General features: G+C 41.2%; 1 protein-coding gene across 1 annotated transcript in view; it reads right to left on the bottom strand.

Annotated features, from left to right (window-relative positions):
- Trna:q:34e (Son of sevenless) overlaps window positions 1-14,696 on the bottom strand; it is a 51,983-nt gene extending 37,287 nt beyond the window's left edge. Inside the window, exons 1-14 of the mRNA XM_064042513.1 lie at window positions 14,317-14,696; window positions 12,115-12,234; window positions 11,176-11,313; window positions 10,371-10,547; window positions 8,450-8,653; window positions 7,745-7,874; window positions 7,201-7,304; window positions 6,135-6,302; window positions 5,519-5,557; window positions 4,997-5,035; window positions 4,360-4,424; window positions 3,091-3,221; window positions 1,086-1,186; window positions 361-469 (exon numbers count right to left, since the gene is read on the bottom strand). Coding sequence (XP_063898583.1) covers window positions 361-469; window positions 1,086-1,186; window positions 3,091-3,221; window positions 4,360-4,424; window positions 4,997-5,035; window positions 5,519-5,557; window positions 6,135-6,302; window positions 7,201-7,304; window positions 7,745-7,874; window positions 8,450-8,653; window positions 10,371-10,547; window positions 11,176-11,313; window positions 12,115-12,234; window positions 14,317-14,412 — 1,621 coding nt within the window. The 5' untranslated portion in view covers window positions 14,413-14,696. The remainder of the gene's footprint in view (window positions 1-360; window positions 470-1,085; window positions 1,187-3,090; window positions 3,222-4,359; window positions 4,425-4,996; window positions 5,036-5,518; window positions 5,558-6,134; window positions 6,303-7,200; window positions 7,305-7,744; window positions 7,875-8,449; window positions 8,654-10,370; window positions 10,548-11,175; window positions 11,314-12,114; window positions 12,235-14,316) is intronic.
- Window positions 14,697-14,976: the final 280 nt, after the last annotated feature.

The raw sequence follows: 14,976 nt of genomic DNA, 5'->3' as shown, positions 1-14,976 counted from the left end.
GTTGAGAAAGGTGACGAGATTTTGTACATGCACAGGCTACATGCATTTAAAAACCTGCGGGTTCCTTGCGCATGTACCAGAGCAAGCTACCCGCTCTCATGCTCTTGTCACTTGCGCATGTTAACTTGCTCCAGCTACATGTACCACGTAGACGCTACCTAACTACTAATTCTCCATCATCCTTAAGCTGGGTCCTACCGAGTTCATACTTTGTCCAGTTCGGTCCAGCCGTTTTTGCGTGATTGAATAACAAACATACATCCATACATTCTCACAAACTTTCACATTTATAATATAAGTAAGATGACACTTATGTGTATACCAATAAACTATAGAGTATAATGATGATATGGGCATTACCTTCAGTGTCCGGCCTGTCGATGAGCTCGAGTTTCCTGACGTGTAGCTTCTCTTTCAGCTTCAGCTGCTGAGCACCTGCGCCGGCGCCGCTCGCACTGCTGTTCACCACCTGAGGTATAAATATACTCGGTTATATTGCTTGTTGCATGAATTTCAGGACGGTATCGCGATTATGTACCATTTTTGGACATTATCCTACATTTTTACATTTATCGGTTCTAGTGAATATAAGGCTGTATACATCTCAAGCATTTTGTAGTAAGAATTGTGTATGTGTAATACACACATATTATATTTTACCAAGATATGCGTGAAGTATGTTGCTGTTCTAAGAGTATGTCTAATTTCAAGTAACAGAAAGCTTAAAATTCACAAACATTTTGAAATGAAGTTAAATAGTAATCTTTTATGTAACATAAAATAGAATAACGTAATAGGCGATGTCGATAATAAAGCGAAGTGGAGCAAGAAAATTAAAATAACGAGGGACAGAGACAACACGGAAATATCTGTACCTATCAAACTTCCTGTAAGAAACTCTACTTCACACCCGATTTCACACAGTATCGATGAACAGGACCGACAAAAACTGCGATGCGATGCTATTTTTTGCCATCACAGAAATTCGTATGGCAAGTACTGCAATACGAAGCGATGCGAATTCTTATCGCATCGCATTTTTGTGTGGGCGCCTTTAGTCGATAAAGCATATCGATATAACTCACAATGCTAGTGATGGGCTTGCACAGCAGCAGTAGGCCGTCGAACAGGAAGGCGCGACGCTCCGCTATACGCTTGCCGGGACCGATCTTAGATAACGTGTCCTCTGTAAGTCAATACAAATAATAATTAGATACAGCTAGTTCAACCTAGATGTGCTCGCGGCCTTATGTGTGGGTAACCCTTGTACATGTCGGCGTCAGGATCCGACATCGTTAAATAAAACAAAGAGGACTTCACACAATCACTTGGTTTATTCCAATTAACACAATATTAGTCATCCTCCGAGCCTTTTCCCAATCATGTTGGGGTCGGCTTCCAGTCTAACCGGATTCAGCCGAGTACCAGTGTGCTACAAGAAGCGACTGCCTATCTGACCTTCTCAACCCAGGTTAGACTGGCGTCAGACTTATTGGCTTCTGACTACCCGTAACGACTGCCAAGGATGTTCAATGACAGCCGGTACCTACAGTTTAACGTGGCATCCGAAACACAGTCATTGGTGTCTAAGATATACTTAGAAAGTACATACAAACTTAGAAAAGTTGCATTGGTACTTGCCTGACCTGGAATCGAACCCGCGCCCTCATACTCGAGAGGTTGGTTCTTTGCCCACTAGGCCACCACGACTTTTAATTAGACTTTTAGTCACTACAATGAATATTAACGAAATAAATGATCACGTGGGAGGTGTGCACTCGGCAACGGTCGGTGAACGAATGACCCGAGTCGTGCTCGCGCTGCCTTATATAGGGTTCACCGCTGACTCATCGACGGTAGCGCCGTCATACATATACACTGACTTTGTGTGCGTGACAAGAGGTACAGTTGGGTACAAATACAGTTATTTAGAGGTTGTATACGCGTGCTTGTTGCGCCACTTCTTCTTCCCAGCAATAACACATAGGAAATGGTGATGGGCGTTTTGGGGGCTGTCTTTTGTAAATTTCTGAAGTTTAAAAAGTGCTGTCTTGCAGTCAAGTTTAAATAAATGATTTTTTATTTTGATTTTTGACTGGGCTGAGTGGGTCAGATAGGGCAGTCGCTGCTTGTGGCACACTGGTACTCAGCTGTATCCGATTAGACTGGAAGCCGACCCCTACATAGTTGGGTAAAGGCTCTGAAGATTATGAGCTGATGATGTGGATACCTCTAATGAACTCGTTGCAGCACTGGCCGATGTCCCGCACGTCCCAGTTGTCGACGATCTGCCGCTAGAGACGATGATGTGGATACCTCTAATGAACTCGTTGCAGCACTGGCCGATGTCCCGCACGTCCCAGTTGTCGACGATCTGCCGCTAGAGACGATGATGTGGATACCTCTAATGAACTCGTTGCAGCACTGGCCGATGTCCCGCACGTCCCAGTTGTCGACGATCTGCCGCTAGAGACGATGATGTGGATACCTCTAATGAACTCGTTGCAGCACTGGCCGATGTCCCGCACGTCCCAGTTGTCGACGATCTGCCGCTAGAGACGATGATGTGGATACCTCTAATGAACTCGTTGCAGCACTGGCCGATGTCCCGCACGTCCCAGTTGTCGACGATCTGCCGCTAGAGACGATGATGTGGATACCTCTAATGAACTCGTTGCAGCACTGGCCGATGTCCCGCACGTCCCAGTTGTCGACGATCTGCCGCTAGAGACGATGATGTGGATACCTCTAATGAACTCGTTGCAGCACTGGCCGATGTCCCGCACGTCCCAGTTGTCGACGATCTGCCGCTAGAGACGATGATGTGGATACCTCTAATGAACTCGTTGCAGCACTGGCCGATGTCCCGCACGTCCCAGTTGTCGACGATCTGCCGCTAGAGACGATGATGTGGATACCTCTAATGAACTCGTTGCAGCACTGGCCGATGTCCCGCACGTCCCAGTTGTCGACGATCTGCCGCTAGAGACGATGATGTGGATACCTCTAATGAACTCGTTGCAGCACTGGCCGATGTCCCGCACGTCCCAGTTGTCGACGATCTGCCGCTAGAGACGATGATGTGGATACCTCTAATGAACTCGTTGCAGCACTGGCCGATGTCCCGCACGTCCCAGTTGTCCACGATGCGCGCGAGCTCGTTGCACTTCTCGATCGCGATCTGCCGCCGCACTCGACTCGCCATGCGTAATGTCGCGTCCCTAGAAATACAACCACAACACTACTATTATATCGATGTTTATTTATGTCATTATTACCATGATTTGGCTTCAATTACAGTAATAATAAATCAAGAAAACAATAAGGGTTAAACTATAATTCCACCATCGAATCGATCGATACGCTTCATGCGCCAACACGTACGTAGCGCCGGTAAAAGCTTGTCGATGCACACGCGTGCATGAGTGACATTTTTACGAACATTAGTAGTACGTAACTAAACAACTGAACATCTTTATGCTGTCGTATCAGTGCAAAATAGCCATTTTCTTTCTGCGTAAAAAATGATGCATCTGAGGATATTCTGTGTTAGCGATGATAGATTCAGTCTAAGTCCTTACAAAAGAATATATTCAGTGGCATAAGTGCAAATTAGCCAATTTCTTTTTGCGAAAAAAGTAACGCGTATGCGCATATTCTGTGCTAGCTCGAATTGATGACAGAATCACAGTCTTAGTCCTTACAAGAGAATATATTTAAACTGTGCTTATAAACACACATAAGTACGATACTTTAACGTCACGTTGTAATCGAAACAATTTGAAACATTGTGTAAAAATCAAAAGGCATTTATTAAAAAATGCTAGTATACCTAAACATATTATTTATTGTAATTTGCATACATCTTTGAGTCAATGAAGTGGTTTGCTAAATATAAAGAAAAAACCGGCCAAGTGAGAGTCGGACTCGCACAAGAAGGGTTTCGTACCATAATTTATAAAACCGAATCTACCTGCTGCCGTTATCGTTATCGAGCAAAAATGAGCAAAAAATCACGTTTGTTGTATAGGAGCCCAAAATATTTATTTTATTCTAGTTTTCTGTATTTGTTATGATAGCGGCAACAGAAATACATCATCTGTGAATATTTCAACTCTCTAACTATCACGGTTCATGAGATACAGCCTGGTGACAGACGGACGGACGGACAATGGAGCGAAAACAATAGGGTCCCGTTTTACCCTTTGGGTACGGAAAACCCTAAAAAATAAGTGCGAAATACACTGTGAAGAGGGAAATCTTTGTTATTTTGTTATTCTCAAATGATTTACAGACAAAATATGGATTATTATTTACGTGTTATGATACTGATAGGTACATAAATACAAGTATACTCACAGTTTAGGTCCGTTTCCCAGTGCTTTGATCAATAACTTCTTGATAGGGTGTAGATTACATTCCACCTGTGGAGAACAAACATTCAAACTATAATAATTGTAGAAAAATATATTGCAACAATTAATTACATTTATTTTACAAGTTTTTATTTAAAAGTATAAATTAATAGAGAAAAAATAATTTAAAAAAAAGAAATGATTTAACAATAATTTTTAACGAAATACTAAAATGGATTTGAGATTGACACAATACTAGGTTAAATAATAAAAGACAATATTAATGTTCATTAAACATTTTTATCTCCCGAGCCTTTTCCCAACTATGTTGGGGTCGGCTTCCAGTCTAACTGGTTGCAGCTGAATACCAGTGTGCTACAAGGAGCGATCGCCTATCTGACCTCCTCAACCCAGTTACCCGGGCAACCCGATACCCCTTAGTTGGACTGGTGTCAGACTTACTGGCTTCTGACTACCCGTAACGACTGCCAAGGATATACAAACGGCAGCCGACAATAGTTCTATGTGCTCTCAGAGATACATATTAGAAAGATTTTTGCCTTTTAGAATCAATTTTTGGTTTCATACATATTTTGACCCCTTATGACTTCTAAGGAGACCCCGTAATGACCCCAACTGACCTGTTTAAAGCTCTCTCTGTCTTCTGAAGCGGGTGTTATCTGTAATGATATGTGTCGGTACTTTATGTCAAGTCATTTCATTTGTGTTAGTAAGTATTGTATGTTAGTTTGATAGATAAATCACAGTTTATATGAAGTATAGTGATAGTTCGTATATAATAGTCCATAGAAGACTAACGGAAAGCAACTTCATAGTTATTTTTTGTTTCACATAATTTCAATTAAAGTTTGTTAAACAAGCATTATAATTGTAATGTAAACTATTGTTACAAATAGTCGTGTATGTAAGAAGAAGACTTTAGTTAGAACAACTTCTCTATACTTTACACTTCTCAAATATGTTAGTAGCATTCTGTTATAAGACCGGGGTTGTACAATTATTTATTAGACTCCCCAAACAATGAGACAAAACATTAAAAAAGGGGGAGGGGCGGGGACACATTTCACAACGACATTTAATTTTTGATGATATACATAGACCCCCTCTGACTTCCAGCTGACCTTATTATGACCCCAACTGACCTGTTTAAAGCTCTCTCTGTCTTCAGTACCGGGTGACATCTGTAATGAGTTTATGTTTTTTAGTCTCTGGTAAGAGATATAAGCCTCGTGTTAGTAAGTTTGTGTGTTAGTATGTTTTGTCAGTAGACTTTGAAGATTCATAGGACTCTTGACTACTTACCCTTTCAATGATGGCTCAAAAGCTTTAGACATGTTACTATGGCAGACCACAGGCATATATTTTTCCATTATTTTTTTTTCTTTTACTCATAAAAATAGTCTGTCTGACCACATAAGTCTAATTATGTTTTAGATATCCCAGTTTTTATATATCCCATATTGAAAGTAACCCAGTATTGAGTCAAGCCCACGCAGTCCGTATGAATCCAATAACTTGTTAGTTAATTAAAATTATGTTAGTAAAATAAGATTAAAAATACAAATAAATTAATAGTAACTGAAATTACAAAATTAAATTATGAAATAATTTATTAAGCATAGGTACATACAATCAACACATTTCAAAATCACCCAAGCGGTCAAATATCCCATCTGACCACCGACCCCATCTGACCCCACCAACTGACCACAGACCCCATCTGACCCCCTAGAGCCCGTCTGCCCTGCCCCAACTGACCTGCTTAAAGCTCTCCCGATCCTCGGAGGCGGGTGCTATCTGCAGTAGCGCCAGCACATAGTTGTGGTAGAGGAAGACATGAGCTACTGGTGCCATGAGGAGCTTCGGTAAGTAGTACTTGACGGCTAGGCGGAACCCGTGACCGGCTGTGTCTAGGCGTTCGGAGAGCTGGAATACGAGAAAAGGGGATTTTGAAAAAGATTTTTCTGATCAAAATTTTTGGGGAAAATCGAGTTTGTGTTATATTTGCGTTTATGTTAATTTATTTACAGGTGAATAATAATCACCAATTGTAATTGATTTATGATTACTTTCGATACATGTCTTAACGCATTTAATCGCCAAATATACCATTCATAGTTTCAGCCAAAAAATCTAATTTCGGCGGCAGTTTCAATTACGGCCAAAATAGGCCGAAACTTTGCCGTCGAGGTAGAGTTCTGAAGTCGTCATGCTCGCTCGTCTAACTTCGTTTCTCGCGGCAACGTTTTCGCGAACCCTGGCAGCTATGTGCGAGCTATCCGAATGTCGCATGATAATACCCAGTCATGCGATATTCGGATAGATCTGCAACACGATTTAGCTAGAGGGTGCACATTTTAGTATTTTAAAGTGTTGAATACAGGGCTGCGGGATTGTTCGAAAGAGTTACCGCGGTCTTGGTACATAAATGCTTACAACGGAACAAGATTGATTTTTAGTCAGTAAGGCCCGGTTGTTCGTACGTTACGGTAAAGTTAAAGTTAAAATTTGACCGATGTCAATTTTGACCACGGTTAATTTGACGTTTTTACTATGAAATGTTTACGTTCAACAACGCTTTTTGAATTTAAACCCTGTTAATTTTACTGTAAATAGAATTTAACCCTAACCTTGACGTAACCGAGCTTCGAACAACCGGGCCTAAGAGTCTGACACTCCCTCACCGCTGCTAACCCACAGCGGAAGGGGTAATTTGGTAATTTTTGCCTTTAATGAAAAAAGATGTTTTATACTTCAGTTTCGGTTTCGGCCAATAATCCAGTTTCTTTCTGGCTCTAGAATAAAGTAATACTTATATAAATACCGTGGGATCGTCGACGATGTTCTGCAGCGCGTCGCGCGACTCCTTGCGCGTCACGATGTTCGCGTACCGCACGTACGCGCGGAATTCCTCCACCTCCGCTAACTCTGTATTTAAAAATAATTATTAGCGTTTTTTTTTTGTATGTTGATGATTTTTCGGAAAACGTGAGCACAAAAAACAGACTTTAATAATATACCCAAAACTTTCTACTAGTCCGACATATACTTTGTGAAAACCATGTCAAAATCAGTTAAATAATACCATATATACAGGTCAAATTGAGAATACCCGGTTAACCGTTACTTCATCAGCGCTCTGAGAGACACTATTATAATATAAAATTACCTCACGTATATGTAAAAACAAGATCAAAGGTCGGCATCTACAATAAAATTGACAACTGTGAAACTAAGAACTTTGACTGTACATTCTTAACACATATTAATTAAATGAATTGGTTTATGTTGATAAAGTTATTATCAACATAAACCAATCCAAACACAACACCGGTTTCAACAAACCGGCTAGCCAAATAAAGACTGACCTTCGAAGCAGCTGCCGATGTACGGCGTGGGGGAGTCCTGTGACATCTCCATGGCGTCTTCCAGGTTGCCGAGCAGGGTCACTGTCAGCTCGTATATGTCCACTATGTTGCCGAATATTAGGGAGATCATCTGCGATAAGAAAAAGTACTGGTTATAAAAAAACGTTAAAAAAATGACTACGTGCAACGGTCTAGAAGTCGGCGTCTACTGGATGCAGATATGCTTATGTATATCTGGTGAAAAAAACCCTAAACCTGATGATTATGAAACCGTTTGGAAAATATACAATGTCAAACAGAAAAGTAATATACACTAAATGTTTGTTTTTGCCAATTTTCGTCAAGGCAAAATAAAACAGCTTCCGCCAAATAACTTCGCATTTCTACAGGTAGCTATTTCACGATTGTGAAGCCAACTTCGGAGAAGCAAATCAAACAAAATCGCAAGGAGTCAAATGGCTTATTTGGATATTCAAAATTATTTACCACGCACTGTAAATAAGCAAATAATGTTTATTTATTTACAGTACATTTGAACTTTAAAAAACTCTTCAATTAATAGAATATTTATGTTTATTGGTCACTAAATAAAATTAAAGTTTCCGTCCGGGTTAAGAAGGCCATATAATAATCTCTTCCTAATCCATTTATTGGAATAACTTCTTTCAAAAGTCGCTGTTTCAACCGACCCCTATACCAACTTACCCTACTATCCTTATCGAGAATCTTCTCAAGCTCCTCCTTGAACACTCTGATGATGAGGTTCAGATCCCTGAGGAAGTTCTTCTCATCAGTGAGGAGGTCCCTCACCAGCTCGGAGTAGGAGAGCGACCCTCGGCGGCCTCGCTTCTCCGCGCTACCTTCCGCTTCAACTAGAGACGACTCTTGGTAGAAGATGTCCATTAGTACCTGGGAAGAGATGTATGGAGTTTAAAAAAGTTGGAGGTAAGAAAAACTGTCCGAGAAGAGAGAAGAAGGGTTATATACCTTTGCACATAGAAACGAGTAAAAAAACACGTTTTCTAGCATGCAACAGAAATGCATTTGTGAAAATTTCTACTGTAATGAGGTACAGCCTTGTGGCAGATAGACAGCGAAGTCTTAGTAATAATAGTGTCCCATTTCTTCTCGATAAAAACCCTAAAATAACACACCCATTTTTAACAGAATTTACAAAAGACAGTGTGCAAACGTACCAATATTATTATTTACATGTTTATTACTAGGCAAAAGTGGTGCAACTAACTGCACACACGTCGGTCTGAATATTACAACATATTGTGATATTTTCCGTATAGGTATTCATAATATAACTTATTGGTATAAAATTAGCGGTTTACCGTTTTCCATGAAATGCCCATAGGTATGGAAGTACACACCAAAAATTACAATCGGCTTGGCCGTACACTAAAGGCATAATGGCCTTTAGTGTACGGCCAAGCCGATTGTAATTTATCTATTTATTCTGTTCCATACTAGAAATAGCCATTTGATAGTACTTGTATGAGGCTATGTCATAACTCTATCTCTAGTTAGCCAAATTAATAGATGGATAGAATATTGGAGCGGCTGTAAAAGCGTAACAAATAAAATCTCGCATTTATTTATAGATTCGTAAATCAGCTAGTCTGTTATGGTTTTTGGGCAGTTTCACCTATGTTGTATTAGGAAAACAATCATAAAGTTAAGCAACGCTGGGCGCGGTCGGCCCGTGGATGGGAGACCATCATATCGCGAAGAGTTCCTCCGTGTTTCAGAAGGCACCTTAAGGCAGGTAAAAAATATAGATCTCGGCTGCCATTTCAACATCTTCAGCTGTCGTTACGGGCAATCAGAAGCTAGAAAGTCCGACAACAAATCTTACCAAGGCTTGCCCGGTTTGAGAAGGTCAGATAGGCAGTCTTTCCACGTGATACACTGGTACTGGAAGCCGACCCCATAGGAAGAGGCTAGGCAGATAGTATGAGCACTCACTTTATCAGCACACATGGCAGTCTTGATGTCGCTGCACGTGATGCACTGGTACTCGAAGCCATCTCCAACATAGGAAGCGGCTAGGCAGATGGTATGACTCACTTTATCAGCACACATGGCAGTCTTGATGTGGCTGCAGGTGATGAGATCTTCACAACATAGGAAGCGGCTAGGCAGATGGTATGACTCACTTTATCAGCACACATGGCAGTCTTGATGTCGCTGCACGTGATGAGATCTTCACAACATAGGAAGAGGCTAGGCAGATGGTATGACTCACTTTATCAGCACACATGGCAGTCTTGATGTGGCTGCAGGTGATGAGATCTTCACAACATAGGAAGAGGCTAGGCAGATGGTATGACTCACTTTATCAGCACACATGGCAGTCTTGATGTCGCTGCACGTGATGAGATCTTCACAACATAGGAAGCGGCTAGGCAGATGGTATGACTCACTTTATCAGCACACATGGCAGTCTTGATGTCGCTGCACGTGATGAGATCTTCACAACATAGGAAGAGGCTAGGCAGATGGTATGAGCACTCACTTTATCAGCACACATGGCAGTCTTGATGTCGCTGCACGTGATGCACTGGTACTCGAAGCCATCTCCAACATAGGAAGCGGCTAGGCAGATGGTATGACTCACTTTATCAGCACACATGGCAGTCTTAATGTCGCTGCACGTGATGGTATCGTAGCCCGACTTCTGCGAGATCTTCTTCACGTAGTTGCCGGCCAGGCGCAGGATGTCGGCGCTCATGAACTCGAGCACTCCCGCTATGAACTGGGAGACGGTCACGTCTATCTTGTATAGGAGCACCTCCTGGAACAATCATAGCTCAAGTTAGAACAAAACTTGCTAATGTACCTACTACATCTTATTCTTCTTGGTCTATTAGTCATATAGCGCGAGTGCTGCGCACAGAGTCTCGGGTTCTCGGTCCCCAGTTGGGCCGAATATGTTGTAAGTTCGTGTGTATTGGTTGTTACGCGTGTATGTATGTATGGGAGTGACTATTTGTTTGTGTATATGTGCGAGTCTCTCTCTTTGTGTGTACGTGCGATTGTATATGTGCGTACGAGTGTGCGCGTGTGTGTGACACAAGCGGCTTGCTAACTTTGCCAAGTGGAAGGTACCTGTTACATGCGTGTGTAGAGTGAATGTCGATGTGTGTGTGTGTGTGTGTGTGTGAATACCTTCTGCAGCAGGTGGTGAAGCTTATCGTGCGGTATCATGGGCTTGCGGCGCTTGATGGTGACGAGGTCTCGCGCCTCCGTGATGCACCACATGTCTATGTGTGTGTGTGTGTGTGTGTGAATACCTTCTGCAGCAGGTGGTGAAGCTTATCGTGCGGTATCATGGGCTTGCGGCGCTTGATGGTGACGAGGTCTCGCGCCTCCGTGATGCACCACATGTCTATGTGTGTGTGTGTGTGTGTGTGTGTGAATACCTTCTGCAGCAGGTGGTGAAGCTTATCGTGCGGTATCATGGGCTTGCGGCGCTTGATGGTGACGAGGTCTCGCGCCTCCGTGATGCACCACATGTCGATGGGGGACGCGAATGTCCGACTGACACGCTCTTCCACATCCTGCAAAGTAAGAAAAATATTTCAGAACTGCGCAGTTAAATATATGTCGGCGTCAGGATCCGACATCGTTAAATAAAACAAAGATGTCTTCACACAATCACTTGGTTTATTCCAATTAACACAATATTAGTCACTACAATTAATATTAACGAAATAAATTATCACGTGGGAGGTGTGCACTCCGCAACGGTCGGTGAATGAATGACGAGTCGTGTTTTTTGGTATGGCATCTCGCAGTTCAGCCTAGGAGGCCGTGTACTGCTTAACCGGACTTTTAATGACGAGTCGTGTCGTGCGCGCTGCCTTATATAGGGTTCACCGCTGACTCATCGACGGTGTCGCCGTCATATACTTCATTTTCATGGCCATTGGAATCACTTTTTAAGGAACTTTAAGGGTATGAAGAGCATAGAGAAAAGCTCTTCTTATCCAATGGTAAAGGGAGGGGGAAGATCCTCTGACCAGACTGGTATTGTGTCTGGTGGCCAACATTGAGATGTTTAGTGTGTGGCACACCGTTTGTGCGATGTAGGAGTCTCACGACCAGCCGAAGGTGCTGTGCTGTGCCAAGGTCGCTGGTTGAAAATGACAGCGCCGAGGGCCTGACCAGGGACGAGCGTCCCCCTACATTCTGGTGCTCGTAGATGTAAGGTATGTTACCTGCACGGTGAGCGGCGACGGCGCGGCACATAGTAGAGCCAGGAGCCGCAGACAGAGCGACTCCACGTACTGCAGCGCGCTCTCCTCGGCCGACAGCGTCGGGTGCTCGTGGTCCAACACCTGTGATGTAAGGTATGTTACCTGCACGGTGAGCGGCGACGGCGCGGCACATAGTAGAGCCAGGAGCCGCAGACAGAGCGACTCCACGTACTGCAGCGCGCTCTCCTCGGCCGACAGCGTCGGGTGCTCGTGGTCTAACACCTGAAGACGAAACGTATATTTAACAACCATGTAGTCTCTGGGCATCCAAAGAAGTAGTCTCCTGCAATGTCGGATTGTCGTTCCATCGCGCTATGAGAGTGAAGACATAGTGAATGCACCTATGTGCAAGCAAACGCTTGTGTCTATATTATGTCCTGCGCAGCTGGCTGAACTTCTTATATGAAAGCAACCACTGTAGGTAACCAACTAGGATGCCATTATAGAATGAGTGGTAGATTTAAACTGGGATATCATGAAATGGGGAAGTATAGAAGAATAAGAAGAAGAATCATTTATATCACTGTCCTACAAATATTATACATAAACCATAAGTTTCATCATGTTAGTTCAGAAGTGAAATGTGTTGTGCCTGTTGTAATTCGTGAAATCAGTGTAAAACTGCACTGGTCTTTGCCTGGTCAACAAGCTATTCAAATTTAAAATCGTTAAAAAAACAAGCGCTGCTCTTTATTATTGCTTTCATAGATTAATACTATCATAGAATAGAGTATTTATCATTTTATCTGTTTTGCATAATTCACCCCATTTAAGTTTATATATCTGCATTTTGGTAGTACATATAATTTGATGCCTACTCCTAACATTGCGGAATTTAGACAGGCACAACTGGAGGTTAATTATTATCTAGGCTAGCACAGCTAGATGTGATCACCCCAATTTAATTCAATCATGTTACAAACATGACTAATGTACCACTAATTTTACTATTGCTATATTTGGCTGTCATTTTGTAGCCATTATCCAGTAGTCTTACCCGTGGCCTGTTGGAACTACTGCCCATACCAGGATAAAATATAGCGTATGTTATTTGACAAAGAGTATAGCTTTCCAACTATGAAAGAATTTATCAAATCGTGTCTGTACTTTGCGAGCCTTTAGTATATAAACAAACAAAAAAAACATATGTATATACTAGCTTCAGCTAGGGGTTTCTATCACATCTCCCAACAAGCTCCTTTTGTTGCTACTAATTGTTATTCTGATGTATATTATAAGCTACATTACTGTCAAGTTTTATCCAAACCCATCTTGTAGTTTTTGAGTTTGAGCTTATCCTGAAGATTTAAAGCTGCCCTAAGGATATCTTAGGTGTATAGAAAGCATTTTAAATATCTGTTTTTTATGTTTAATATTGATTTACTCTGTGAAATTGCTGTAGTAAAGATTGGTGTTACCTTATATCTTTGTAAACAGTTAATGTAACAATAGATAGTTGTAATCGTGTTTCAGATGGCACAATAAAATGTACTGTTGATAAACTGGCTTTGAATTTGAATATCTTTGGCAGTCGTTATAAGTCTGACATCCAGTCGTGCCTAGAGGTAATGGGTTGCCCAGGTAACTAGATTAAAGAGATCAGATAGGCAGTTGCTCCTTGTTAAACACTGGTATTCAACTGCATCCAGTTAGACTGGCAGTCGACCCCAACATAGTTGGGAAGAGGCTAGACAGATTATGAGATAGTTAGAAACAATGTAGCTTAGGTGTTGATTTAAACATTAGCTTTCCACAAACAGCATGTTGCTATTGTTTATTCTATGTAATAAATATTATAGAATAGAATATAGGTAGCCTTCAGTAATTTATTTTTAAAATTATGTCAAAAATTAAAATTAAAACAACAAAAATATTGTATTTCAGTTATTATACAAAATTAAAATAATTTCTAATTACAATTTCTTCTAAAATTATTATTACTAAACACTAAAGTGTAAAAGTTAATATCAAGAATATTTTTTTTCGACAAATATTTAGTATTTCAGGTATTTACGAGCAATCCCGCGTTTAATCGATGTTACGATGAGACTGCGATCTTTTACGATCAGCAGTACAACTGATTCCGTCTGATAAGCTATCAGGAACCTTGAAAACTGCTACCGTGAATGCTACCTCAAAACACTGGTTTATCAACATCTGGACCAAATATTATGGTCCAATATCCTATCAAACGCACTTCTAAGATATTTTAACACTCTAATACAGCCTAATAGGAGCTTATTCAAGAGGTTTGTCGATAATTGGCAAACAATAGGGCATGTTACCAAACATTGTCGCGCTTACCTTTCGAAGGGGATTTATGAACACACCGCGCCACTTTTCCACATTGTCAGGGTCTTGGAAGTCGTACCCTCGCGTCTCCTCCACGGTCGGTAACATTTTACCAATATATCCCGCGCCGAACTCATGTAAACATTAATGTTATCACTCTGACAAAACATATAGCACCATTTCTGGTTTCACTTCAACTTAGCTTCCACACGCGTTTAATAACCGTAAAACACACGCAAATCAATAAAATTGTTTGATTATTAAATGTTTTCTTGTAAAATATAGAATTGTTAAATTGAATTAATTGAAAAATATATTCTTTGATTCATTTGGTCGGCTAAACGACGCCATTTTCAATTTATTTATCATTGGTCCATTCTCATTGTTCGACAGCAATCCATAGACAATTATTCCAATTTTACCAAAGCAGAAATTGATCGCTGTAGGCGTGGGAACTGAAAAATGAAAATTGATGAAAGAAATGATAGAAGTTCCCTTTAGAATTTCACGAATCCTATCTGCTTTGAGTAATTTTTCGATCATTACAGTTTGTTGACAAGCAGCAGACGCGCAAATAAAGACGAAAATATTTATTTTTGTGAGGAAAAATATATATTTTGTAACTGATATATTACTTCGCATGCTTATGTTTCATCCGGAGAACTTTTCTTG

This window comes from Helicoverpa armigera, chromosome 29 (assembly GCF_030705265.1).
Source record: "Helicoverpa armigera isolate CAAS_96S chromosome 29, ASM3070526v1, whole genome shotgun sequence".
Lineage (NCBI taxonomy): Eukaryota > Metazoa > Arthropoda > Insecta > Lepidoptera > Noctuidae > Helicoverpa > Helicoverpa armigera.
The sequence above is the reverse complement of the archived record's forward strand: the minus strand, read 5'-3'. Positions and strand labels throughout refer to the sequence as shown.